The sequence below is a fragment of the Synchiropus splendidus genome, chromosome 14 (genome assembly GCF_027744825.2).
Source record: "Synchiropus splendidus isolate RoL2022-P1 chromosome 14, RoL_Sspl_1.0, whole genome shotgun sequence".
NCBI classification, from domain to species: Eukaryota; Metazoa; Chordata; class Actinopteri; order Syngnathiformes; family Callionymidae; genus Synchiropus; species Synchiropus splendidus.
Window position 1 is genome coordinate 3,772,007 of NC_071347.1, and position 27,843 is coordinate 3,799,849.

Below are 27,843 nucleotides of genomic sequence, written 5' to 3' on the forward strand. Positions count from 1 at the left end.
GGAAGTATGTTGTAGATGCATGAGCGACCCACCGTTCGTCCGCTGGCGCATTCTTCGAGAGAAAGTTCGAATCTCATTTCGGCCCGCGCGTCTACGGGGGCTTCTTTGCGTTTCTCCTCTGCTTGGATACTACTAACTTAGGCATTGGATATGTGCACAGAAGATGATGACAACCCCTTTCCTCCCCGTAGAAGTAAAATAAAGTAGGCTTTCGCACACAGTGGATTTTCTCCTGTCGTTCCATATGAAGAAGCCAAAAGTAAGTGTTTGTCTGTGTGTCTGTATGTTACTAATGCGGTCACCGACGATGCATGGTTCTTTTTACAGACCGTTTCTTTTTCTTTTTAAATACATCAATGTGGCGTGCGTAAATAGTAGCCAGGTAAGGCGCGCGTGGCTGCAGCTCCTGGCTGGTTGTATGAGGCTGACCGACTCCACCTGTCCGGTATTACTCCGGCAAGTCCTTTAGATGAACTTAATAATAATAATAACAGGTTGCATCAATCTAATCAATAAGTTGAGCTGTTCAGGAGATGCGAAAATATGCATTGATAACGGTAGAATGATACTTCTTCATCCGACGCAAAAAAAAAAAAAAAAGTCCAAGCGCACTCGTAACTTAACACATGTTAATCTCGCATAAACCGAGCACAGGTTGTCAACCTCTCTAATCCTGTTGCCATCTAGACCATTTCTCTTCCCTTTCAACCGCCGTCTCCGCAGCGCCCGGGGCGGCTCCTCCGCCGCTCCAGGCGACTGTGCAAGCTCCCCTCTGCCGGCTGCTTCACAGCAGGAGCCGCCGCTGCAGCGCCGGTTCAGGCTTGCTACACTTACCCGTGGCCCTCGTGACCCCTCTCATTTAAATAAACCTTCCAGCACAGGCGTCACTTGAAATGACACACGCGCATTATTTAGCGACACGATTGCGAAATTGCTATTTATGCAGAACGCGCTCGAAAAATCCACGCGATTCCACCAGTATATATATATATATATATATATATATATATATATATATATATATATATATATATATATATATATATATATATATATATCCAACAGGATGTGAAGGTGTAGACATGGCTTTGAATCAGAAGGAAGGGAGGAGGACCATTACCTGCATCCTGATTCCCACCCCGTTTTATTTTGGAACTTGCAAGTTTTGTCAAATGAAGTGCTTTTCTTCGCCCTCAGAAATCTGTTTCCTGTACAGAATATGACTCCTTGTTATTGCGGGGACAAATGGTTTTGTTATGCAGTTGTCTTGGAATTCTTAGATTTTGTTTGAAGGCGTTTTATTCAACATGTAAACGTGCTGAGTTGCAAAATGTTTTTTTTGTCGGCCTGTCTATTGAAGGTTTAATGACGTTTAATTTGTGGTTGAAGTATCTGAAAAATCTGGCAGATGATGTGTGTGTGTGTGTGTGTGTGGGTGCATGCTTGGGATGTCTGGTCCGTCACAGAATGTTGAACACCAGTAGGGAGCGCTCGTTTAATGGTGCATGCACAGCGGGTGAGACCAGTTTTTAAATCTGAAACCCTTGGGGTCGCACAGAAAGAAGCATAGAATAGAGTTAATACACAGGTTCCCGTCATTGCTTCCATCACAGAGACCTGATTTAAAATATTTTGAGCCATGAGATGTCAATTGATTGAATTGAAAATACAAAATAAACTCCTGATATTCTCTGGTAAAACTAAAGGTACCCCTTAAGCCTTCTTCACTTTCTTTACAAGCCACGACCTAAATATGGAATAAAAACAGAACAGCTGCTTATTTGTTTTTTACAGTTGAGTTTGGCTTGGCTTGTTTGCTGTTGAAGGAGGTTTGCTCTCACATGAGTGTTATGGACCAGTAGAGTGCTGTTTAATAAACAGTTTAAATGCACTGAAACAGTGAAACGTGTGACATCCAAGTCTTCTCGTTCTTCCTTGTTTGTCCCTACAAAATAATTTACTCAACATAGGTACAAATGCTCACAAACTGTGCTTGAGTTAGTAAATACAGTATCTGTTCTTCTCTCGTCTGATACAGCATTGTTGAACATGATGAAATGATGAGAAACACAAAGCAGTTGAAAGTGACCAGCAACTTCATATTCAGATGTTTGACTGAAATGAAATCCCATTTCTTGTGCTGTCTTGAAAGCATGCAACTTCAACTTGTGTCACTGTTGTGATGCAGGAGAGTAATGTTTTCTGGCTTCTCCTGCTATCAACCTTTTTGAGTCGATGCCCTCCTGAACAACGTTCTGATGTTTTGTGTTTGTTTTGTGTTCGACACAGTAAATGATCAGTCGTTGCTGCTTTTCCATCCGGTAAATTTACAGTGTCAGCAAGATGATATGCCAACTTATCATGTACCACAATCGATTGGTAGCTTCAAAGAGTCCCAAACCCAATGCATTAAAACTTTATCCTTTTCACTTATGGAAGCCACAAAAGGTCACGGGATCAATGTCAGGCTAAGTGGTAAACTCTGTAATCAAACTGTGCAGCTTGTTTGCTGCTTTTTTTCTGAAATTCATGCTGGATATCTGTGCAGATTTTTATGCATCCAGTGGTTTATCAATGTAGAACATCAGTTCAGCAGAACTCAAAATATTGTGTCTAGGGATGTGAGAGCATGACTGTTGATTTTGCTCTGCTGTTTTGATAATAAACATTGTTGATGGCTTGGAATGATTTCTGCAGTGGTCAGTTTGGTGGCCAACACATTGTCATGCTCAAGGTGTCAATTAGGAAGTTTGCGTACCAGAGTGGCGCACATTAGGCGTTTCATTGAGGCACATGTTTTTCCTTCCGCGGCATGTCAACCTGATGCAGCGGGACTATGATGTGCTTCAGTCACAGTGCAATCCTGCGGCTCCACTTGCAAATAGTCGCTATTTGATGCCTTGGAAGTGAGAGGAATAGCCAGGTATTTGACAGTATTAGGCAGAAAACTAACATCAATCTGGTGAAATATAATGTTCTACTAGTGAGAGTCAAGAGAATGTTCCTCCTGCTCAAGGTTCAGGCAGATGGGGGTCTATCCAAGATGACATTAGGAAGCATCTCCCACTGAGTTACAAGGATATAAATGTCTATTTTTAATGGCACTACCAATCATTTTGACTCTAGAAAAAAAGTATAATAACAGGTTTCACTTGTAGATGCTGTGGTTTCCAACAGAGTAGTATTTCATTGGAAGATTATATTCTCTGTACCTGGTGGTGACATTTGTAGATCTGTTATCAGTTGCTCTTGACATATGTTCTAAAGCACTCGCACCTCTAGCTCCTCCAACATTTAACCAAAAACATGTGGACTGCAGTTCTTTAGGTTCTTAGGTTCTTGAGGTGCAACAAACCGACTCAAGAACAGTCTCTTAAAATGTAAAAAAAAATGTTGTTTTGTTCGCAATTCCAGATCCTAATGTCACCAATAAAACTCAAGCTAATACTGTAGCTGTTGGAGTCATGTCAAAGGGGTTGACAGACATGGGTTTCTTTTGGCACATGGTTAGGATCTCACAGTGACAAGAGGTTCTTTCTTCTACTGCAGATGTCTCTTTTTTTTGCTTGGAGAGCAGCCAGTGCAGATTGCTCTGTTGCTCCAGCGAACCCTAGAAAAAATCCAGGAAAATGACAAACTGAAGAGCAGAATTCACTTGTCAACCTGCTACCAACCCATCTCGCTTCTTCCAAGGTTTGGTTCTCACTCTGTGGTAGCTGATTTTCGAACATGTTCTGAAAACAGTTCTGTGCTGAAGGCGGAGTGATGGAGTGATCACAGTCTGAGCCACATGTCATTGAAGAGGCTCTAATGAATTGGGTTTAGTTTGGTGTTTTTAATTCAATTGGTCATTGTCTAACTAATGTTTAACTGGACAAATCCAACCCCTCCTGTGTTTTGTGATGCACTGTAAACTAATGCGATTCTCTCTGGCCAAACCTCGGAATCATTTTCTGACACTCATTATTTGCTATTAATTCTTTTAGATGAACGTGACATTGCAGAAGTCCAACAAGGGGCTGTTAGTAGCACTTTTACATCAGATGTTTGCTTGAATACGGTCAAATACAACGTCCTCAGGAGGCGCTGGGGCAGCTAGTGGGTGTCATATGAATGCGATCATCGGTGCAGTTATCACTGTCACACGGATTCAAAAAACTCACTGTCTGGTTTGGAAGTTTGAGGAAGGTGTGAAGATTTTGTCATTTCAAGAGTTGGTCTCGCTTTATTCCCATAAGCTCTTCTGCAACCATTAGTGATGGGCCAGTGAGGCTTCATGAAACAGTGTCCTTTTAGAGCTCAGTAGGTGGCGCTGTTGGTGCTGTTCATATCCAGAGTTTTGAGCAGAAAGGGCCATGTGGTGGTCTGTGAAAATAAGGACACTGTTTCATGAAGCCTCATCAGCCTATCACTAGCAACAATCAACATGGTTGTTTGGGGGGTTGGGAGTTTGCATCGTTGCACCACTTTTTTGTCAGTTTTTTTGGGGGGTTGAAACAGGGGAGCGTGCCTGAGCATGCAACCTGTACAGGCTTTTAGGTAGAGTGGCCTCTAAACTAAAAAAACTTGAGATATTGGACGCCCTGTTTTTTCAGAAGGACACCCTCATTTAGTGCCTCTATTGTGCCCTCATCATAGCGCCATCATAATGGCAACCATGAAGGGTGTTGGATCCAATATTGTTGATTCTCATGCCTTCGTGGACCTGCGGCTTTGCTATTGCGGGCACCATGTTTGTTTTCAGATGCAATCTCACAGTGCATTAGTGCCATTGCTTGTTGCTGCTGTGACACGTCGACTTTTCCCACCCAGACGTCCAAGTAAAGGACATCTAATCCAAACTAGCAAGTCGCAACGCTCGCATTTGACTAGTCGACACAGCATGGAAGAGCACCATTGATGGCATATCTGGTGCTGTTGATGGGAAGAAAATGCCAGCTCGTAACTTTCAACAGTTGTCTACAAAACTTTAGTGTGTCAATCTGAGAAATAATAGGGGAACCAAGGAAAAAAAAAAAGTCAGCATGAAGAAATGGACAGGGGAGGGACTCACGCAGCACTCACAAGATGCGTGCAAAATAGCGTAACAGCAATCAAATTTATACAATTATATTTATTTTTCTTTTTTTTCTCGACTGGAGCTGGGAGTCCTGTCTCACAATCCGAGCTACAAGCATGTAGCGGGCGTAGGTATCTTGTATGTGTATGTTAGTGCCATGAAGTAGAGCATTGCAAAATGGATCCATTTTACCAGTGAAAACACTGCAGAGCAGTTTCATTCCATTGAGGTGTTTTTGAAAATGAATTAGAGTGTCAAAAAGATTGCATTTTTGTTCCTCAATCCCTCGGATGATACTATGCCTCAGGGCCATTCGAGTCACGGAAATCAATCTCAGACGCCACAGATTATTAGTTGGTAAAGGAAAGGGTACTTAAAAATGAGTTTCCACCTTAGGCAGACTGCAATTTAAGCAGTGTGGATAGAAAAGGATTTTGAGCTAAAAATAACAGAAAGTACATAAATGCTAAAACAAATACAGGTCCAATTTTTGTTTGCGGGAACTTTTTTGTACAATTATATATTTTATACAATTTTATTATTTGTCTCTTACACCATCATGCATCTCATTTTTAGTTTTTTTTTTTTTTGGGGGTACTTTATGTACCCAGTCACCCGTCCTGTCTAAATCTGTAGCACAACACTCTCACACGCTCATGTCTCCGTCACCATTCCTTCATTCGGACCAATCATGTGCGGGTATAACATCCTAAAAATAGTTAGAAAAATAGTATAGAAATAGTTTTTGATTTCAAGAACTGTGAATACAATATATTTTTAAGTGTTTTACAAGCTACTAAATGTTCTGAAACGGTTCTTCTCCCAAATATGGAGCAATGCAATATGTTTTTATTAAAATAATGCTTCAATGGGAGTTTTTTTCCATGAGAATTGAAAGTTATGCTGACTGTCATTTGAATCGAATGTTCTGTTCAACGTAATTTGCACAACCATTTGGAATGTAGCATATATCACTCTACCAACTCAAGATTTCAGAATTTGAATCCATGCATTAAGTCTTCCACATGATTCATTTCCCCCTTAAGTCGCGTGAAAGGGAGCCAAATTGATGTTCCGTATGACGCTGGATTATCCGTGATAAATAACATGGACGAAAAAACATTCTTTGTGTCATGCAGCAGAGCTGAATTTACAGCTGAATAACAGCACATTTTTATGAACAGGAGACGTAGATTTTGTTTTCGTTTTTGCTGTGTCTGCAGACCCGCAGAAAAATAACAAGTCATGCTGAGAGCAAGCCTGCTTCCTCTTCAGATGCGACTGATAAGCTGATGTCAAAGGTTAAAAGGGCTGAAAGTTAAAAAGGTTTTTCATCGCTAGACCGTTGGCCTTGTTCTGCATGCTCAGACACCAAGACACCACACTAACAGTCTGATGGAGTGGATTAAATCTGAGGAGCCAGAGGATAGGCCACAATGTATCAGTGTACAAGCTGCCCGGAATATCTTTTATTGGTTTATATATATGTGTTTCAATATGACCATATGATGATTTTATTTATTATCATTAAATATAGTTTAAAAATAAGATATATTTTACCACAATAAAGTGATGAGTGGCACAAGATGTTATGCCACTGTGGAGGATGGAATAAAAACAATTTAATTCCATTTCTGTATTTTTTCACCAATTTCAGTCAAAAATGAAACAAATATAACTAAGCTCAGAAGACATTCCCAGTGACCTGCAAATTAGATTGATCCGCCGACTCTGTTTTGATGAAAGGAGACAGGATAATGATGCGGTTCACATCAGTGTCACCAGCGTGACACACCAGGGGCTTTGATGCACATGCACATCTGGAAAGTGATAAAATAGAATGTGCGCCTATGACTTGACATAAAACCAGTCCATCTACCTCTCTGTGAAGTTTAATCACAGCCATGGATTCTGAACTCTTTTCTGCTTGGAAAGGTTCAGCTGTTTGGAGACTCTGTGACATCGATTCGCGAGAAAAGTGGTGAGGCTGCGAGTACGCTGGAATTTCAGATGCAGTTTTGACGGCTAATGGTGTGGATTATGTGGATGTGTGAATGCTTTGATCCCATGTACTGCCCAACGGTTGTCAAAAGTCAATATTGACATATGGTTTGTGCATACTAAAACACGTGCAAACCTCTTTCAATATGCAGAAAAAACTCAACCAGACATTTCAAGAGTCGATATTGGTGGTGTGATATTGTTATGTTTTGTTAGGTAGTGCTAGCAATATAAGCCCTGTCTAACACAAAAAAGGGCAAAACATGCACTGCAGTAGTAGATTCCACAGGTCAAAACCATGTCTTGTAAAACGAAGTTCAGCACTTTAACTCAGAATCTCAACGGAATAGACCGTTTTTATGTTGTGGTGGTGTGTCTCCTGGGTTTTATCCGTTGTTTGGCTGTTCGGGTGCCAGTGCATCCTGTTATTGAGGAGTACTTCATACTTCATTACTTGACGGGCCTGTCGTGAGTGTATTTGTGAATGAGCGGAGAATGTCTGCCCATGAGAGATGGACGTGTTCAGTGCAATATCAAAACAGAGACGTGACGTGAGTGCATGAATATCGGTACATTTTGATCACTGAAAAACAGGGGAGGCCGTCGTTCTTGCTATACTACACCCATTTGCAACGCACGCTCTCAACTCTCGAAATTATTGAAAAAACACTTTTTTCCCCCGAAGCCTTCCGTGTTGAATTATTGTAGAGAACCGTCTGAATAAAACTGAAAAGGTTCATGAAGAAGCTGAGATTATTTGTGAGGTTTTTTTTTACCTAAGTTTCTGCATTACTTCCATGACTGAAACACTTGTATTTGGACCTGAAAGTCATGGCCGTGTTACATAGGTTCATGCACACGTGCTGCTCCAAACTCATCATGCTGCTGAATTGTGAAAAAAGAAATGAGCAATCTCAGTGTTCGACACAAGAAGGTCATAGGTACGACTGCAGCTTGAGCCAAAATGCGTCCTTACTGTGTGAACTTTGCATGTTCAGCTAGTGCGGCGAGGCACTCTGTTTTCGCTCTTCAAAAACAGGCGAATTGATAACCCTAAATACTGCGCGCGTTCATATTTATTTGTCTGTAATCGCCCTATGGTGACAGGCTGATGATCTGTCAAGGTGCCTCACACCCTGCTGCTGTAGTGAAGGCTGTGTAAAGACCTGAGCACAGTACAGAGACCAAGACCATTGAGGAAACTAAGACTGAGTACAGAACAAACTAGTGGATAGTTCTTGATTCATTTTCCAAAATGTGGCCACTGTTTAGTTCCAGTTAGGAATAAATGCGTGTCTGTATGATGAGTAGACTTAAGCTTCTTTATTCAGTTTGGTGTTGGGCTTCCCCTCCTCATTGTTTGGGGTAAGATGCATTTTAATATATATTTTAAGTGCATTAGACTGAGGTCACTTAACCTCTGTTTTTCTCTTTTTCCATTGAGGGAAAAAAGGAAGTTTCATTCAGAAATTCACTTGGTAGCATGCATGATTTAAGGGTCCCGCTGAAGGGCCACCATATTTGAATTCATCTTATACTCATACGATACTCTTTGAATTGTCTTAGCTATGAGTGATAATTCAGAGCTACTTTGTTTTTCCAAGTCGTCAAGCTCCTTCTTGCGTTATCTACTACATATTCTTCTGATGAGTTGGTGAGGAAGCTTCACTCCACATGTGGGAATAATAGAAAATTGGAGGCGTTCCTCATGCTGCATTCATCTGTCATAAAATGAAGATTCATGTACATATTCTAAATGCCCTAGTCTACTGCACTTACTGATGATTTAAACAGACGACAGATGATTCATGAGGCTTGTGTTTGGATGAAAAAGAAGGCAGGCCAGGACTGTGGCATCCATGACTTAACATTCCCTGAAAACATTGATCTATCCATGCCTTTGTGTCGCCAGTGATGTTTCGTATTACGTGAGAGATTTCCAACTTTGTCTCTCACAAGTCACATTGACCTCCAGCAGGTCCTGTTTATCTTGAACTGACCACCGTGCTCTTGATTGTAGACCATGTGCCTGGTTAGAATAACATGTGCTTCCTCTTGACAGGGCATCTCCGGTTACATGGTGTTTCTTATACTGGTGTGTTTCATAAGAGAAGAGCCACTGGAAGCTGCTGCCGCTGCTTTCAAGTCATCCTATTTTGGTACCAGATCTTCTCTTGGAAGATTCTTTGCGATACCACTGCCCTCGTGATCGGACCACTGATCAGTGGATGACACACACACACACACAAAAGTGATGAGCGGAGAAGTGGTGGAGCCGCAGCATTTTAGTGAGTTTTATGAAACATTCTGCGTGATTGCTCTGTGGAACGCTCATTCTTGGAAAACTCTTGAAAGTATCAGACACTTTACAATCATGAATAGTGATCTTCTCTCACCAAGTTATTCATGAGGAAAAGTGGAAAGTTGGTGTAATGCAGGCATTTTCTTACCGGCCAAACAATCGAAATACAAATGGGTAGAAAATGAAATACATTCAAATCTTTTCTTTTTCTTTTCTCTTTAAGATGATGAGGAGGACATACAGTAAGAGATATGTCCCACGTTCTGTGAGAAGTCAGGTTGTCTGCCCTGGTCCAAAAAGCACCTCATGTTTCAGTGCCTCACTAATAGCAGCAGCCAGATTCTCCTCATCTGTGATAATCGAATTTACTTGTCAAGTTGAGAGCAGAAGTCGATCGACTGAACCCCGAATGCTTTTCCTGTTTATGGCGGTTCGGCTGTGCTCTTTGTTGTGCCGGCAAACGAAAAACCACAGGGTAATCTTTCACTTTACTGCGATGTTAAAATGTCAGATAAGAAACGCTTTGATTGGCCGTCGGAGCAGTGTTATCTTTATGATTTTTTTTCCCTTTTTTAAAATCTTCTCCTGACACAGGTCACTGTTCACTACTGTTTAATGATTAATGAGGTAATATTTCTGCATGCCACAGACCTGAAGGCTGCTTTACAGTAGACATACTGTGTGAGTACACAAACATTTCAATTGATGGCCGCTAAGTTATATATGCTTGCGGTAAGATTCTGGGTACATGATGTGGAAAAAATGAACCACAAAATCTGCCTAGTTTAGAAAGGCACATGTTTTATTTACTTCTTCAGGAGAAAAATAATGCAAAAACCTTGCTGGAACTATTCAGGTAAAAGGCTGCTACGTCAGTGAGATGTTTACATGCTGGGAGCATGTTCAGTAGAGGGGCGCCACGTGAGAGAGAGCTCTCGGCAGAATACACTTTCCAACTGTCCCCTTCGTATGAGTGAGTGTTGCCAGTGTTACCAAGCACACAGGTTCACACTCTTTATTATTTGAGAGTTGTGGTATTTCCACTTGATAGGGACAGTGTGTCCGCTCACACATTGTTTTTAGAGTAGCTAATGCCACGGTGTCTGTTGGATAAGGCAGTCCTTAATACTGATATCATTTTTGCTGGTTTGGTTTTTTTTGTGCCATAATCAAACATTAGAATCCATGAGAAGAAATGAGCAATACCATTCCGTGCAAGTACTGAATACTTGCACTGCTTAATAATCTGGCTGGTAATCCACATTATGAAACAAGAGTTGCATGAGCTCGGCTGCAGATTAAGGAAATACCCATTTTTTCGAGTCGTGTGGAGTTTATGAGGCTTAGTGAAGGGTCACAGGGCCAGATGTGGCCCAGAGTATGACCTTCTTTTTAGTCGTGATGCGTGATACGAGGGAAACAAATGGGAGCGTGCACGCTCATCATAGATTAAACTCATTGTTTCATAACAGCATGCCCAACAGTTTTTTATTTCATTATTACTTTGATCAAATGGGGTCTTTCTGAAAGGAATTGTCCAGGATTCTGCAGGAGATATTGAAAAGTCCTGCCCCTCCTCAATTGTTGTCTGCTGGCCACCAGTGACCCTGTAAAGTCTAGATCCTGCCTCTCCCTCTCAGGTGAGCGGCAGCTTTTCACTTATCTTAATGTAAATTATCTGACTCTCTTCTAAAAGGCTTAAACAAATGGATTCCAGAGATTCAAATGCAAACTATTCTCACAAGCTCTTGGGTTGCGACCTGAAAAACAAGATCGGCAGACAGGACTCTTAACCATTTGGGAAAGGCTTAATGCAGAACCAAGATTTTGGGAATGCAGTTGTGGTGCTGCCTTGATGCTTCCGTAGTAAGGTGGTGCCGAACATGCGGTTTGTGTTGCTGGTCCTGGTATCCCCTCTGAAACCCTCCCCCCAAGAAAGAGGGAGTCTCTGGGGTGAGCACTTGACTTCAGCTGGTGTTCCTGAGACCTGACCTCTGATGAAAGGAAAACAGGATGGATATTTAAAATCTGTTTATGTGATGTCAAATTTATAGTTTATTTTTGACTTGGCTTTTCCTGGCTGCAGTTATGTCGTTTATATCCCTATTGATGTAATATGAATCATCCAGCAAGTCTGAACAAGAGCCACTTGTTTTGCTGGAGTTCGCATTTTGGCTGTGTTTCTCCTTCAGTGTGTGTGTGTGTTTGTGTTTGCGTGTGTCTGGAATAAGTAGTTTCAGATAGGATCGTCTGCCAAATCACTTGTTTTTCCCACATGCAATAGTTTATTTGTGTGCATGGCTAAGCAAAAAATAAAAAGGAAAAATCCCACGGAGGGGCTTTCTCCATCTTTCACCAAACAGATGAGCTTAATTAACTTGTCATCATTTGGATACACAGCTCCAAAGAGCTGGTTTTGGAAATGTATTGATATCTTTGTTTGCCTTTACTTCAAAGTAGGTTTGTTTTTAATTATTACGCAGTAGCCTTTGAGAGACGCATTTAAAGCAAGAAAGATGTTAAATCTAAGAACCCAGTATTGGTTTGGAGCAGAGGAGGACTGCTGTAGGTCTGCTGGTAGCATCTCACCTCCCCTTGAATCTCGTGAATCAAAAAGGCCACAATAGTACTAGTGTCATTGAATGCATTCATGGACTGTGAATGCTGGAGCCATTACTGCTGATTTAGCTTTTTACTGACCGTCTCTTCACGTCTTAATCAGACCTTGAAGACCATTTTTGTAGGTGTTTGTACATTTCTGTTTGGTTGACAGGATTGTTTTTTTGTTCCATCCCAACCTGCTACATGAACATGGCAATAACCTACTGAAAACACTTCATAAAACAGTGTCTATATGACAACGGCGCACAAGTTCGTGAGCTCTAGGGGCAACATTTCTCAGGAAATGCTTACGAGAAGCAGTCACTCCTTTCATTGTTCCCACTGTCAGAAATGCTGTCAGAAATTAAGTGTATTGCGAATGAGGTGCGAAGTCACTGGTACATGTAACTGAATATAAAATACTGTTCCTGTTTATCTTTATCTTTACCTGTCGTGTATCCGATGTTGTATTTAATGTTGTGTTTATGTTTGCACTATTTTTTTTCCTATTCGTTAAAAAAGAAATGTGACCACTTCACTTGCTGTATTTAAGAATGTAAAGTAAGTCTTCTTTGTTGCTGAATAGTGACGTCACTGGAGAAACAAAGCGCCGTGAGCAAACTTGGAAATGTCTATCCACATTTTTGAGTGTATATATATATATATATATATATATAGATATATATATATATAACCTAGAAACATTGCATAGACCAACATTCCCATCTCCTTGTAAACAGGACCTAAATCTACTTCTCTTTGACTTGTAAATATATATCTGTCTGTCGCCCTGTCAGCAGTAGAATCATGGCCTTGAAATTGTCACACAAAAGGTGATAAACAAAAGTTTTATATTTGGTACAAACTTTTCTTTCAAACCAGAATCAAGGAACGTCTTGACTTCAGTTGTCTTTCAGTTGTGTGTGGCATCTTCCTCGTCGTCCTCGTAGCTAGTCACACAGCAAGTTTTGCTAACTATAGCAACGGTGATGCAATTGTTAAAGTCACCATTCCACTAATGTCCCAATGCTGTCAGTCTGGACTGCTGGAGGACACAGGTAGTCATAAGTTGCTTGGTGCGTTCCTCGGTACAAAAGAATACACTCATTATTTTGTTCTTAGACTTTATGTATTTTCCTAAAAGTGTATAAAGTGTACCTCACAGTCAGCCACAACCTGAATTTCAAACATGAAATGTTTAAATAAAGTAAATGAATGCATTTTTTTTTCTTTCTTTTTTTTTATTCCAGAACGAGTACTGTGATACCAGGTCTTGGTTTTCTGTATAGTTGTTTGAGGGAATTTCATAATCTAGAAATCCAATGAAGTAAGTGTTCCATGCATGGTACACACCCAGAACATATGGGATATATGCTGTGTAACATTGATTTTCTTTTCCAAGTATGACCTTTAACATTGTTTTCAGGATTAAAAACACAGCTTGTGATTTACTTTTTATCTTTCTTGTCCTTCCTCAAACCCCTTCATTGACCCCTGACATTTAAAGATGATTACACTCAGGCAGAAACATTCTCATCGGCCCTGGACATAATGCTTTTTTCCGTTCAACCTTTCCTGACGCTGTTGGATCATTGTTCCATAGGCTTCCTGTTCCTGTGTTCTCAGTTTTAGCATCAAGTGGTGACATAGAAAGGGTGGACGACTGGGTGGAGGGTGGAGGAGGCTCCTGGGGGAAAGTTTAGATGCCAGATGAGAAGTATGAAAGTCACTTAACTAAACCAGGAGGGGCGTTTGGGAGGGCGGGGGATCTGTTGTTTGGGTTCAAGTGGCAGAAGATTAGACGTGGCTTAGCAGACTGTGATCCTTTTATCCCCTGCATCTGAGAACACCTCTGACGTTGCTGGACCGTTAGCTGTTGTGCTACAGCTGTCTTCAAGAGCTCGCTAGATGGAGAAAGCTGAACTGCTTCAAACCTGCTTGTTACACAACTGTCACAGCTCCAATGTGAATAATACAAATCTTAGCTTGTCGAGGAAGCATCATCCATCAGTCAGTGAGGGAGATAAAATGTTTGAAAAGGCTTCTTTGTGCCAACATGTTGTTATTCTTTTGCACGTTTCAGTTTTATGAAAATACGATTGGATTTAGAGGTCACTTGTTAGTTCATGATAGAAATCAGAGTCATGAGTTTTGATTCCAGATGTAAATTTGGGAGGCTGCTGAATGACTGAATATGATTTCTTTTCTAGTCATTGTTTCACAGGCGCCAAATAGCCGTAGAATTGTGTTCCCAAGCGAAGAATTAGCTGAGAATATGTTGGTCTTTGTGGCAAATTTGAACCGGATTTGAAAGACATTTTACTGTGACCCCACTGAGCAAAGGTCACAGATACTTGAATATTAACAATTAAATATTAACAATTTTATATATATTTAAATGCAACATGGTGTTAGTCTATGTCACGTTCACTGTATTGACATATTTCCTTTTTTTTTTTGGCAATGTCATCCTTGACCTTTTAGATCTGACGCTCAGTTACTGCTGCATTTAGGTTTTGCTTCAGATTGTTGAAATCTGTCACAAAACCAGAGCTGGTATTTTGCCTCCTGATTTTTACGATGCTGAAAAACTTGTCCTGACGCTCTCGTTTCACTCACACAGATAGTGTCTCTTGTGGTTTACCAATTCCGCTCTGTTGCCGCCATAGTGCGGTTGGGTTGAAACACCGTACCCACATTGACTTGATTGTCATGTTTGTGGTTTGAATGTGGCACATGCGATGCTTTCCACCAGCCGGCGCCGCTGTCGCTACCATACTGCCACTTGAATGACTATACTTGAGTTGTCAATCATAACTAGCATCAGCGGAAGCATAATGTACGAAAAGCTCTTGATGTAATGCGCAGTAAATTACGGGAATCTCACACATTCATTCAAAGTAACAGAACCTACTGTACATCCCAACAGTCTATTGTTTGATGCTCTTTCCATACGAGAAGCATCAGGATTTCAAAGAGCTCTGGAAGTCTTAATCATCATGTTTGTTCTTTGAAAATCTCATGAGTCATTAGTTCTGATTGTTGAAATAGTTTACATGAGTAGCTCTTGAGTCATCCCACTTGAGCAGCGTGCATCTTTTTCACATCAACAAGTCACTTTCTCATCTAACCTGATTCATCATGTCGGGCTTAAAGGCTGTCAGCTGCTTACTTTATCGAGGTATCCTGAGTTCACCACTTTTAGAGGCTTGCATTTATGTAGTTGTCCTCCTAACATTTCTCAACTCAACTCACTGGGGGTCTGTCCGACCAGCTCCGCCGTCGATGCCAATGTTCTTGTAAAATGATTTTATATATATAAAGCATAATTCTTCTTATTATCCGAACGGCGTAATGATTCTTGGTAATCCGTCTTCGGATCGACCTTGTCATGTGGCTTGCATGTATCAAATGTTGCTAGGATAAGTCAGTCATCCTGCTAATGCACATCGACAGTTTTGGAATTAGCGACCTCCTTGCCAGAGGATAATTTTCTCACAGTAATTACAATGTGGCGGTTTCTACTTGAGGACTAGCCCCCGGGAGAAGTTTGCATCGATGCGTCTGACTAATAAAAGAAGAAAAAAAAAAGTGTCAGTTTCTGTTCACTTCTGATCTTCAGATGAAAGACACCTCTGGGAGGTTTCACCCGGAACGCTGTCTGGCAGAACAATGCGTGCTACAAGTACTAGCAGGACAACTGTCAATTTCAAAGAACACAGAACCAGTTTTGCAGCGCATTAAATAGCTAGTAGTTTCTTCACTTGCAGCTTCATTTGAATTTTCGGGTGACTTGATGCACCTGCACCGCAATGTAAACAATATCAGTTGGTTTGAATTTTTTTTTTTTTTTGCTTGTTTGTTTCCGTAGAAAAAAATAGGGTGAAAAAGAAATTGTGGGAAAACATGGTTTCACATTCCTACTTTTTCACTCCTGCAACTAAGCTTGAGTATTTTTGTTTATTTTTACAATACTTGAAATACTTAAAAGGGAACATATTCTGGTATTAAATCTGAATAGTATCGCATTGTTCGATGGCAGTTCTCGGCGGGGTCCATCCGATTGGTCTGTTTGTCTCTTCAGAAGCACAAGCTTTGCCATTGTTGAGTTGATGTACTCTGTGTGTGTGATTATAAACGCACTGTGACTTCTGCATAAAGCCATGCAGACTAATGATGCTATGTTGCAATCATTATAATTATTATTATTATGATCAGAATTAGTTCCAAAACACAAGCAATAATTCACAGTGCTCCCTATTTATATGGTATGTTTGCAGTATGTTTGTTGTTGCATATTATAAGTACAGGTTCATGTGGACATCTGTTCCTTATGACACTGACGTTGAAGGAAATGTGCACAGCTGTCAGCAAAACCTTAAACAAAAATCCATGCTGCTGAGCACCATCAGAAGAGTAGATCAAGGACTAATAATAGGAGTGAAAATGCTTGACCCTGGGAGGAGTCAGTTGACTTGTGGACCCCATAATTATTGCTGGTGCCCCTGGCCCAAGTCATCAAATCCTACATTTCCATTCCTTTCTTGAGCTAAATTTCAACCAGCTGATGAAAAGCGTATTTTGATTGCGGGTGCTGTGTTCGCTTAAGATAATCATCTACGGGTGCAACGAACACATCAGCGGTTTCATCTTCATATCTCTTTAAAATGTGTGTGACATCTGCCTGGATTCTGCCTAGAATCTGTCTTGACGCTCGAAACTTAAGGGGCCAAACAGTAAAGAAGAACGATGTTTAATGTCTTCTAATATAATATCTGACTTTTTGCATCACCTTTGTGTGTAGTAATATTTTAGTTAAAAGTATTCTCAGCGATGGTTTCCTCATGAAAGACACGCATTGTTTACCTTCAAGTATAGAGCTGCAAATCAGAAAACAAATAGCAATACTTTAAAAACAAGAACGTTAAAGATAGTCATTGCAAAAAGAGTTTCATTTGCTAATTTGCATATTTTTGCTTATTATATATTCGGACCTATCTGTATTTCTGACTTTTTTTTAGATTTGTTTTTGTGGTAAACAGTTCATTTTATGTGAGCTTAAAAGGTCTTATACGCATTATTCGTTTGTAACCGTTTCTTACATTTTTGTGTAAAATAAATCCACTGCTTGCAACAATAGCCGCCGATAGTAGACTTCATAACTTATCAGGTTTGTAAACAGTTTGCAGCAGAAAGTTAAATAGTCAACAATATCACACAAATAAAATATTCAGGATTGTTGTCTTTTAAATAAATATGCATAAAAATGTGTGTATAATGAGTTTTAAATACATTCATGATGGAAACGTGGTGTTGTCATGGACCTCAACCTATGATCCCTGAAGTAACTCTGCTTCAGATGTCTGTGCTGTTACCATCCGTGCGAGTTTAGATTTGTTGGATGTGGCCAGTCATATGCTCTAATCCAATAACGCCACGTTCAATCAGGGATAAACATCATTTGTTGCTCATACAAGGGAACTTCCTTTCATACCGTGATTAATATCTTCAGTTTTGGAGAGAACAAACCAACATAGAAAAAAAAAAGCTTTTATTTCAGATTTTGTCTCTCCGTGCCTTTCACAATTCACAGGAAAAATAAAAATAAATTCATTGAAAAGATGAATGAATGGATAATGGCTCGACTAACCAAGTGAAATATTTTCAATTCTGAAAAAAGCATTGATCATAGAAGAAAGGAAATTTGTGAACAAGAATAGTGTTCTCCTCGAGCTTATGGAGGCTTATGTTATTTGTTCAACTTTGTGGCTCATCTACAATGTCCCTGATTGTTGAAACATCTTGTGTTTGCCTCTTTTGACCTGCAGATTTGGATACGCGTCTGTGTCCATTTACTACTGTTCATCACGCTTGGGGTACAATCTCGCAGATTTGACGTCAACCCAGTGACAGATGACATCTCGAGACTCTCTGTTTTGGTGAGGAGGAACAATTGTGTCTATTTGAGCACTGTTCTAGTCTGAAATAACTATCAATAAGGTCCTTCATTTTTAGAAAAAGTGGTTTGCTGAGATTCTAAAATGAATTATTTATTCTATTATTGGATCAAATCTTTCAAATTAAACATAACAATTCTGTTTTCTGTTTGCATTCCTTAAATGCTCCTCAACTAACCATAGCCTACCATGATACTGGATACAGATTGAACACAGTTAGGAGTGTTTGATCTTTTATTTAAAAGCTTTTTTTTTTTTTTTTTTTTAATGTTGGAATGGCCAAACATTTTATACCATAATTGAGGATAAGATCAGATTTTAGGAAGGTTGAATTCTGTACTAGACTCTGTGTGTACTGTTCTAGCTCACTAATGAAATGTCATTTTCTCACAGAAAGACAATATACCTGAAGATTACAAAATTCCTGTCACTTTCGTTCCTAAAGAAGAGGTAAGTTCACCATAGCCTCGTGGTTCCCTTATTGTCAAGATTCGTGGAAACATTCAGGCCAACTTAATGGCTTTCATACATCATTGCTTTTAAAGTTCTTGGTCACTGGTGGAAGACACAATGGTCATTGGTATCCAGAAACTGAGCAAGATTTAAAATCAACTTTGTTTTTTTTAGCATGGACTCATGAATATATAAAAGCACCATGACTCATGAAGCTCTATTTAAAGGTTCATCTGACTCCATTGTCTGTGCTTTCAAGTGCTTTTTCTCTTCTCCTTCCAGGGTGGGATGTGTTGGGTAACGTTAAATGTCTACTACTTGGAGGCGAGTTTAAATGATTTAGCGCACAAGTTCGGGAACATTTCGTCGAACAGAAAAGATATCGACATTTTCATAGAGATGCTTCAAGAACTACGGTTCAACATTAAGTCGTTGGTGAGTTTCAGGTGTTCTGGAGAGATGTAGTTTCCAGACCTTCACCACTCTTCTCTTCTTCACCCAGGAGCCACTTATGTACGAATTTGAGTGCCACTACAGGAGAGAGGGGTGGCCAACAGCACAATACTTTGACTTTGTTCAAGAATTCCTCATAGCTGCACAGCATCAAAAAGAGTCGAATGACTGTGAACCTCCTCCCTGCCCTACAACGCCATACCCAAGCACGATAGAATATATTGAAGGTGAGTCTCTCGTGAATATTGGTCATGCTTGAAAAATCTTCTAAAATCTGAAACTAGTTTTATAAAGGACAGAATGGTCCGACTCCTCCTTACACATTTGCAGGTGAAAAATGAGACCATGGACGTTCAACGTTTTGTAGCTATTAGCTTTTAATGCTATAAAGGGACCTCACATTGAGATGCAATGCTTGGGAATGACTGGGACCCTGTGCAGGCATAAACAGAGTTGTGTTCGCACAACATCTGTGTGCGTCTGTGCGTAATCATCACCTATAAATACACACTAGACGCATCCAACGTAATCGTCTTCTGTCTCCTCATCACCAAACGTCGTTGCTTGACTGTTGGATGCAAACAAATAGTCCCAAAATGGTTCCACTTAAACCAGTCTGAACGTGGGGTGGTTCCATAGGAAATACAGAGGTTCTGTCCTGGACTGCACTAGTACCAGAACCGTGACGGTGATGTAAAAGGCGCCTGAGAGATATGGCTGGAACCAGCTAAGAGCAGTGTCTTTGATTCTCACCATGGAGCGAAGCCGGTCAAGTAGAATTTTGTTGTCAACAGTATTGGAGGTTATTGAGAAGGTTATTGGTTACATATAGAAGAGCTGTTTTTTGTGCTCTGACCTGCTCTAAAACCAGACAAAAATAGAGTTCTGAAATCCAGAACTTAAAAAGACACATTTTTTTCTAAGCTCTTAGCTAAGAACGTAAGTTTATAGATCTGTATGAAGCTGGTTGAGTCCAGACTAGGTTTCTTTGAGAGGTTGAGAGGTTTGATCGATGCATGTTGAAAAGGTGATGGAATTATACCTTCAGAGAGGAACTGTTAAATGGCTGGGCCCAATAACATCTCAGGCCTCTCCTAAGAAGTGTGTGGGAAGGATATCCAGGCTGCACGTGGTGTGGCGTGATATGAGACATTGCGTCGCTTTGGTGAGTTGGTGAAGTTGCTTGGAAGCTGGTAAAGTAGGTGGAGACTCTGTTGGTGGTGAAGGAAGGTGTTCACAGTGGGTTCTCTAATGCTGATGACCTTGTTGACCTGGATAAGTAGTTGAGGGTTGGAGCTGTTAGAGGAGATTAAGTTAGAGTTGTACGTTCGTCGAGCTTCCTTAATAGCTATTTGGTAGTTTTTTAAATCCTTTTTCCAAAGATGGTGAATTTTCTTTGAATGTTCTTTCAATTTTGCGACAGTTTCGTTTATGTGTGCTAGTCTGATGATTTAGGGTTGGGAAGTTGATTTCAGCATCTAATGCAAAAAGACAAAGACATTTTCAAAGACGGGTTTTTCTGTGTGAGGTGGAGAAAACAGCTGGGGTTTTTTAGAGAACTTCCTGGCTGATTCACAGCAGCCAGGTGGTGGAGTTTTAAGTTCTAACTATGGGTCTTGATGCGATTTCACACAACATGCCTTTGTGGTCTGACACACCAGTGTCCTTGACACTGTAGGTTCTTGTGTTGCCTGTCTGAGGTTAAAGGACTCTATTGTCCCTAAGAGGTCAGCAGTCATGCACTGGCTCGTGCAGCAGACGTGAACTTTAAAGTCACGTCCCTGGAGGATGAGGTTTTTCTCAAAATTTGGAGTAAAAAGCCGCATAAGACAGCGCAGAGCATTGCCATTGGCTGACAGTTCTTCAGAGGCTGGGGTAAATTGCTTTGGTAGCTGGCATAGCCTGCATAACAGCAAATGTGGCGAGACAAAGGGCATTGGTTCTCTGGCTGCACGGCAGAAGAAGGAGAGGACCTGTTAAGTTAATTTCATGCCCAGGTTAAACAGTCAGAGAAGAGCTGCTTCACAGCCTGTGAGAGGAGCTGTTAGTGGTCAGAGAGGTTTCATGCCATCTGCAGCTGTAGCAGTTCTCCTCTTCTTCATAATCCTTACTGATAGTATCAGTTGCGATTCAAATTGTAACGTAATTCGGTGCCTAACAAACATGCAAATCAATTTAGATAAAATAATAACCATAAAAATCCATACACATTCAACAGATTAAATTAGCAAGCAACATGCCAGTTTTTTTATTTTTTATTTTTCTGTTTCTATTCATGTGAAAACATGAACAACAACTATCATCAAACGCTCGATGATATCGTCCTTAAGCTTGGTGAGCTGAGCTCATGGGTCTCTCGCACTACATTATCCAATTCCATAAAATCACAGCGTGAATGAAAATTACTTTTTGGGCGACATTTTATGGTTTTTATTTGGATTGATAAATACAGATGTGTGGCATTCTTTTACATATGTGGTGCTGACAGCTGTTGCCTCCTGACCTTAAAGATGGCTGGTTGTTTAGTGGTTTCTTCAAGGCACTGGAAAAAGCCTTCATCCTCTGATGTTGTGAGACCGGGAGTATTGTGTTGCTAAAAGGCATATCTGTGTTTTTTCAATATATTAATGGCCAATTGATTCAAGAGAGCAAAGCCACGGGGTGTTAACACTTTGATGATGTAAAAGTGAGAGTGCTTCTGCTGTGCTACGGAAACAACAGATGTTGCAAGGTGACAGGTGACAGCGTGTGAGAAAGCCAAACCAGTCCATGCTCTGTGGAAATCACCAGCATTTAAAGTAGATGTTGGTTTGGACATGCAGGCCTTTTCTGAAACAAAGTAGATTTAGATAGCATCGACGCTTTGAGTGTGTTTTGGCTTGTCGAATGATTCCTGACTATCAGGCCCTCTCCATTACAAAAAAATAAAAATAAATAAAAACTATTTTCATCTTGACATGCAACAGGTTTATCTCAGTAGAACGTTCTCCATATTCAGCAAGGTGTGGAAATAAATATATCTGACGTGAGTGATTATGTTCGTGTCAGCAAGTCCACCTGGTTCAGCTCCACTTATTGAAACCCGTTTTGAATGATGTGGTGGGGAAAGATAAGATCACCTGCGCTGCCAACAAAGCATCCGATTTGTGATACATGAGCGTCCACAAATACAGGTGCTCCATTAAAAAAAAAAAACAAAAAAAAAAACTTTCCAGTCATAAACTGAAGAGAAACATCTCAAGAGATTAGAGGCAAGATAAAAAAAATGATATTCTGTCGTAACCTAAATGGAACTGGTTTATTACTTAGTTATTTTCTTCCTATAGCCAACACAAGTTGTATTTGCTTATTAGCATATGAAAAAGAATGCAAATGATAAAGCGCATGGACGATCTTTGTCAGACTTTTGTGTACAAGTATTTGGGGCAGGTCCCTGGTGACTCTTTTCCCAAGCTTTTACGTCCTGCGGCCATTGTGTCTGCACAAGGAGATGTAAGACCATTCAAGATAAAAACTCCAAACATGTCATTGCTGAGACGGTCCGCAGAGACTCGCCTGAGTCATAGGACTTGTAGGAAGATCTCCCTTGGTAGAGCTTGAGAAAGGAAGAAAAAAGAGCTGAAGGTTGTTTGAATACGTGTCGATTACAGAGCAACCTTTTAATCTTCCCTGGCAGTCGGCTTTTCATCATTCCAGAGGCCTACAAGCGTGACTGTCACTGCACTGTTCTTATATAAAAGTTGAGTTCCTGAATAATAAATAAGCACTTACTAAATGAACTGACTGTTGTTCCAAAATGTGTTGTTCAAGATCAAATGATTTTGAACATTGATCTGTAATGTTGCTAAGCTAATGTTAGTGGTGACCTTGTAATTTCTGAACAATAAGCCGCTCTATTTTTTAAGAACTGTCAAAACAATATGTGGACACAGGGGTTTCTATGGGCAAAGATTTTGAGCCTTGTCGCATCAGGCATTGTATTTACACTAAAGTGCTCAAGGCGCTGTTTTTCCTGACCAGCACTGCTCCAGTGTTCCCAGAGCGCCGCCTCCACAGCCGGCCACAGCTACCGCACGTAGGAAAATACACAAAGTCTAATTATATTGCCGGCGTGATGCACGTTCCGAACATCGGAGAGTTTATTTTCATCTCCCGACTCCACGCTGGACTCTGTTTTAAGCTCAGGACTAGAAATAAGATGGTGAATTTAGCTGCTATTTACCTCATTTTTAAGACGTCCTGTCTGTAATAGACAAAAAAGAGTTAAGAATTTGGTGAATAGTCAAACACCAGAAATAAGAAAGTAATGCTTTAAACAAAATCAATTGGCTGACACTTCTAAATCTATGAACCACATAATTTCAGTTGTGTGTTTTAACATAGAACTCACAGACCTCCCTACAGCGTAGACTGCACGGCTGCGTTTGGGTTGGGTTTGGGTTTGGTTTGGGTTTGACGAAAATAATATCTTTCAGAGCAGTATTGTTGAAGATGTTTAGGTTGGAACTGAAGATGGAGAGGAAGGCCAAAGAGGAGATTTATGGACGTGGTGATAGAGGACATGAGGTTTGTAGGTTTGAGAGAAGAGGAAGCAGAGGACAGGGTGAGATGGAGGAAGATGATCCACTGTGGCCAGAAGCCGGAGAAGCCGAGCGCGAAAGAAAAAGAGCAGTTTTTATTGTTGAAGAAAAAAAAAAAAAAAAAAAAAAAATATATATATATATATATATATATATATATATATATATATATATAGAGAGAGAGAGAGAGAGAGAGAGAGAGAGAGAGAGAGAGAATAGAATATATATATATAAAGAGTGTGTTTATAGGAATGTTTGACCATTCTTCCAAAAGCGCATTGGTGAGGTCACACACTGATGTTCTGTCGTGTTTTTTCATGACTGGATTTGTTGCACAGGTGGCAATTGATGACAATTCACTGAGCTCCTGAGAGCGGCCCATTCTTTCACTAATGTTTGTCAAAACAGTCTGCAGGCCTAGGTGCTTGATTTCATACACCTGTGGCCAGGCCAAGTGATAAAGACTCCTGATTCTGATCATTCGGATGGGTGAGCAAATACTTTTGCTCATATAGTGTAGAGTGAGTGAAATATCATTTTGCCAGGTGGAATTTGGCGGTTGAATATAGGTCCCTCCAGTATGTTCCTGCTGCTGTTGTCTGATATGAATTCTTCCATGGTCTTCCACTGACTTGTGTCTTATCCCTTTTCTCTCCAGATTCTCCATCAAGCGATGAAGCCTCCGTGTTTGATGTTCCAACAGGTAAGTTATCAACCAAACTGTCAGTTTGTCTAACCGGTGCTCCTGCTTGCTGTGAGAAAGCAGCCCAAGTATTTTGCTGTTTGACTCATGATGGTCTGCAGGGCATATTGCTCTCTTCTGTCACATTCATGCAAGCCCCATGTCTCAGCTCGCTGTGGCCAAAGCAAAACAAAACTTTCCAACGCTTTCTTTTGAAAAACAGATGTGGCCTAACATAACTGTTAAGGACTCTACAGAATAGTAATTGGTTTTTTGTTTCTTTTTATTCTTACAGTGAATAATCAAAGGCTTTTGCCTGAAGTGGTGGAGCAAGGCCTTCTCTCCTTACTGTTCATTCCACTCCTAGCACTTGTATTCCTGCTTGTATGGAAGGTGAGTTTGACCCCTCCACCAACACAAGTGACTTCTATGCTCTAAAATATTGGCGACTGCGCCTTCTTGAATCTGGGACAACTTGACCTTTCAGCTTCCTGCAGCTGTTGTGCAAAGCAGAGACAACTTTCTGAGAACATGTTCTGATGCACTGCAGGTTAGATCACGAAGGAATGCACAGGACCTTCAACAGAATCCTGGCGAGGCTGGAGTCTTCACGGAATCAGAAGGGAACGCACCGCCTTTAGACACTGAACTATCAGAAAAGTAAGACACATTCACTGGAACAGAGGACCAATGTTCACTCAGATGTTTAGGGATGATCGAGCATAGATAATAAGTCCAGAACTGTTTCACTTCTGACGTGTCACCCATCGTTGGAAGTGGACTTTTTTGTCCCTGTATACGTGTAGGCTTTTATTAAACTATGCTTGTGTTTCTAAATGTTTCAAGGCTTTCAGAAAGACATTGTTACGTTTGAAGATCTTCACTCACGATGCTAAAAATGTGGCACTGTGAGATGAGCTCATGATCACAGGAAGCCTGTCTCAAGTGACTTTAAAAGTGATGTCCCAGAAAAGTTTGAGGGTCGGAACCGGGGCGCCACTCCATGTCATCACCCTCGCCCCAACTGTTCCGTTTTAAACAAGCTGGACAATCCGATGATGCGCTGCCAATGGCAGCAGGAAGTGCCGTGCGAGGGGAAAGATTTGATGCAATTGAATAGCCTAGTAGCTTCCGCATTATGACTTGACAAACATCAATATGTGACACCCTAGAAGTGAACTAGTCATGTACGGAATCTTCAGTCAATGGAGTCGCTGGTTAATCTGATCTCACCTCGTCTCATAGAGACTGCAGGAAACACTTGTACTTATGCCTTTTGGTCGCTGAATCCGACTCCCGACAGTACAAGTGGGGATCAGAATCTGGATTAACTGGTTATTTGGAATGGGTTTCGTTCCCTAGCAGATGCTCTACAAATCTACTCATTGATCTCACATTCCATCCCTACCTGTCACATGACTGGAAAACGAGTCTTTTTAGTTCTTCACCGTCCCTGCTTCAGGCCTGGAAAATGGAGGCAAAAGATAGATAAACGAATAAATTATCCCATCTGTGGTCTAGACTTTGCCCCTCAATGATTTGGCAAATGAAAACGCTTACTTGGAAAATCTATTAATTCTAGTCTGAGGAGTATCTTTAGTAGTACAAGAAACAGGTACGCGGACATCCGTTGCTGCATCCGGGAAACTCAGAAGCCCACGTATAACCAACTGCCAGACTGAACCGATCCCCGTTAGCATGATCTTGATCGAGTGTCAGGAGACCTCTGTCATGTGAAAAACCTCACTGAAACGTCGTTTTCCTTTCTTGCGTCTAATTCCTTTTTTCTTGTCTCTTTCATTCCCAGAAACCAGTTGAACGTCATAGCCACAGTGTAAAACCAATCCTCCGCTCATTAATGTTCATCATGAATGGTGAGATTAGAGACGCCCAGAAGAACTCAAAGAGAATCTTGTTCGAGCCCTGAACTAACCTCCACCACTTCATTTATGGGAGGGTTTGTACTCCCCTTCAGTCACTATCCTACCCCCCACGCCATTCTGAGGTGAAGATGGAAGACTAACAAGAATGCAAAAGCGTGATCTCCAGTGCAAAGACCAGTTTGACGTGGATCACAGAGGCTTCACCAGTGAAGATATTTCTCGTGCACCATCCCTGCTATCAGATGGATAAGCTCGCCTTTTGTGTACAACAGCTTAAGCTCCGAATGCTTGTGACCAACAGAGAAAACGGACATTGGCGAAACCGTCCCAAGCCAGCGCTTGTACTACACTCCCCTGCGGATTATCCATCGTGAAATGCTGCATCTTTATTGTCTGAGGAGGAAAAACTGCTTCCTGGTTCGGGCTTCAATCCAGTCTGTTTTTTGTTTTGTTTTGTTTTAATTTGGGGCAACACTGTTTCATTTTCTCAAAGCAAAGACAAGTAACTGATGTTGGTTGCGTCTTTAATGGACTAAGGCATGACTTACTACCTCTGCTGACCTTAAAACACATGCTCAACAGCTCTCTAGTGTCCTTCCTAATCTCTGAGAATATCTTGCTAATCCGCTCCTTGGCGTAGTAACGTTGTCCTGTTTTAGCTATTGGGGATGTGTTTGATGTATTTATTTATTGGTATGTTGCTACAATTGATTCACATATCTCTAGTAATCACCTACTTTACTAATGGTTCACATTTAAGGAAAAGATATATAAAATATATTGTAAACAAGTGAAAAAAGAACATGTGACTCCCCCCTGTGTGTGTCCTTTGGTATGTGCAGGGGGACTACTCTGTGTGAATGGAGCGTGTGGATGACATAGTGTGTACAAAATGCTGCTTAACCCATCTGTCATAAAACTGCAATAGATTTCTGTTGAAAATCAGGGATGACTTTCTGTGTCTCCAGGGTCGATTTTTTTTTTCCACCACAAAAAACAACACGGCTGTCCTGCAATAGTGGGTATGAGTAAAACAATGCCTTTTGATGTTTTTATATTGATTTCTTTTTTGTTGTTGTTTGTTTGCTTTGTTTTAGTTTGGTTTTTTTAAACATAGTTTTTTGTTAAGTCATGCAGAATCTATCGAGGTCAAACAGTTGTAATGAGTTTGTAAAGCAAATAGGAAGATATGTATGTGTGTGTTCCCGTTGAGAGTGTTGATGTGTGTGTGTGTGTGTGTGTGTGTGTGTGTGAAATAAACCCGGTTCAGCTGATCTCACATGCATTTTGACGATTATTTTATTTCAATTTAGTTTTTTTTTCTTTTTTTCTAAACACATATCCAGTTTGCAAATGAACCCTTGAACAATTTGTCTTGCTCATGTTGTGTGTAACTGCATTTGCAAATTGCTTTCTCAACATTCCTTGCGATCACTGGCTCGATAACTTCACATATATAAAGAGATTTTTGCCAACATTTTTCTTGACAGTATGAATAATAGGTAAGAAGTCACTCCCTTGGCACGGTCCATTTATATAGCAGTTTTGTCAAAGTGAAAGAAAAGCCTGTTCACTACAATATTCTTGAGTATACCATTTGCTACTTACATGTTTGTTAAATTAGAGAAAAAAAGAAAAAAAATGCACTTAACAGGTATTCAGATTGAGACAATTCAAAAGTGGGCTTGCATTCCTGAGTATAGTCAGTAGTTACTTGAGCCCATTGGCTCTTCCCGTCTGTCTCCTCACTTCCTTCAGTATGAGATAAGCAGCAGCTCCTTCGCCTGTCTCACAGATTACACATCTTTATAGACTGTCAAAAGCCTCCAGACACTTTGCTCAAGATGGCCATCGTGAAAAATATGAAGCGTA

At 40.6% G+C, this 27,843-nt stretch overlaps 1 protein-coding gene across 1 annotated transcript; it reads left to right on the forward strand.

Moving 5' to 3' along the window:
- kitlga (kit ligand a) lies at positions 1–27,216 on the forward strand. Its single transcript, XM_053886198.1, has 9 exons — positions 1–259; positions 17,792–17,902; positions 18,314–18,370; positions 18,656–18,808; positions 18,876–19,053; positions 24,065–24,109; positions 24,384–24,481; positions 24,639–24,748; positions 25,896–27,216. The coding sequence occupies exons 1-9, from the start codon at positions 245–247 to the stop codon at positions 25,924–25,926; spliced, it is 798 nt and encodes a 265-aa protein (XP_053742173.1). The 5' UTR covers positions 1–244; the 3' UTR covers positions 25,927–27,216.
- Positions 27,217–27,843: the final 627 nt, after the last annotated feature.

What these genes read in the sequence shown, in the direction of transcription:
- kitlga (XM_053886198.1), top strand. An exon ending in CTTTCGTTCCTAAAGAAGAG is followed by an intron (nt 18,371 to 18,655) that starts GTAAGTTCACCA and finishes TTCTCCTTCCAG; the next exon opens with GGTGGGATGTGTTGGGTAAC. An exon ending in GACACTGAACTATCAGAAAA is followed by an intron (nt 24,749 to 25,895) that starts GTAAGACACATT and finishes TTTCATTCCCAG; the next exon opens with AAACCAGTTGAACGTCATAG.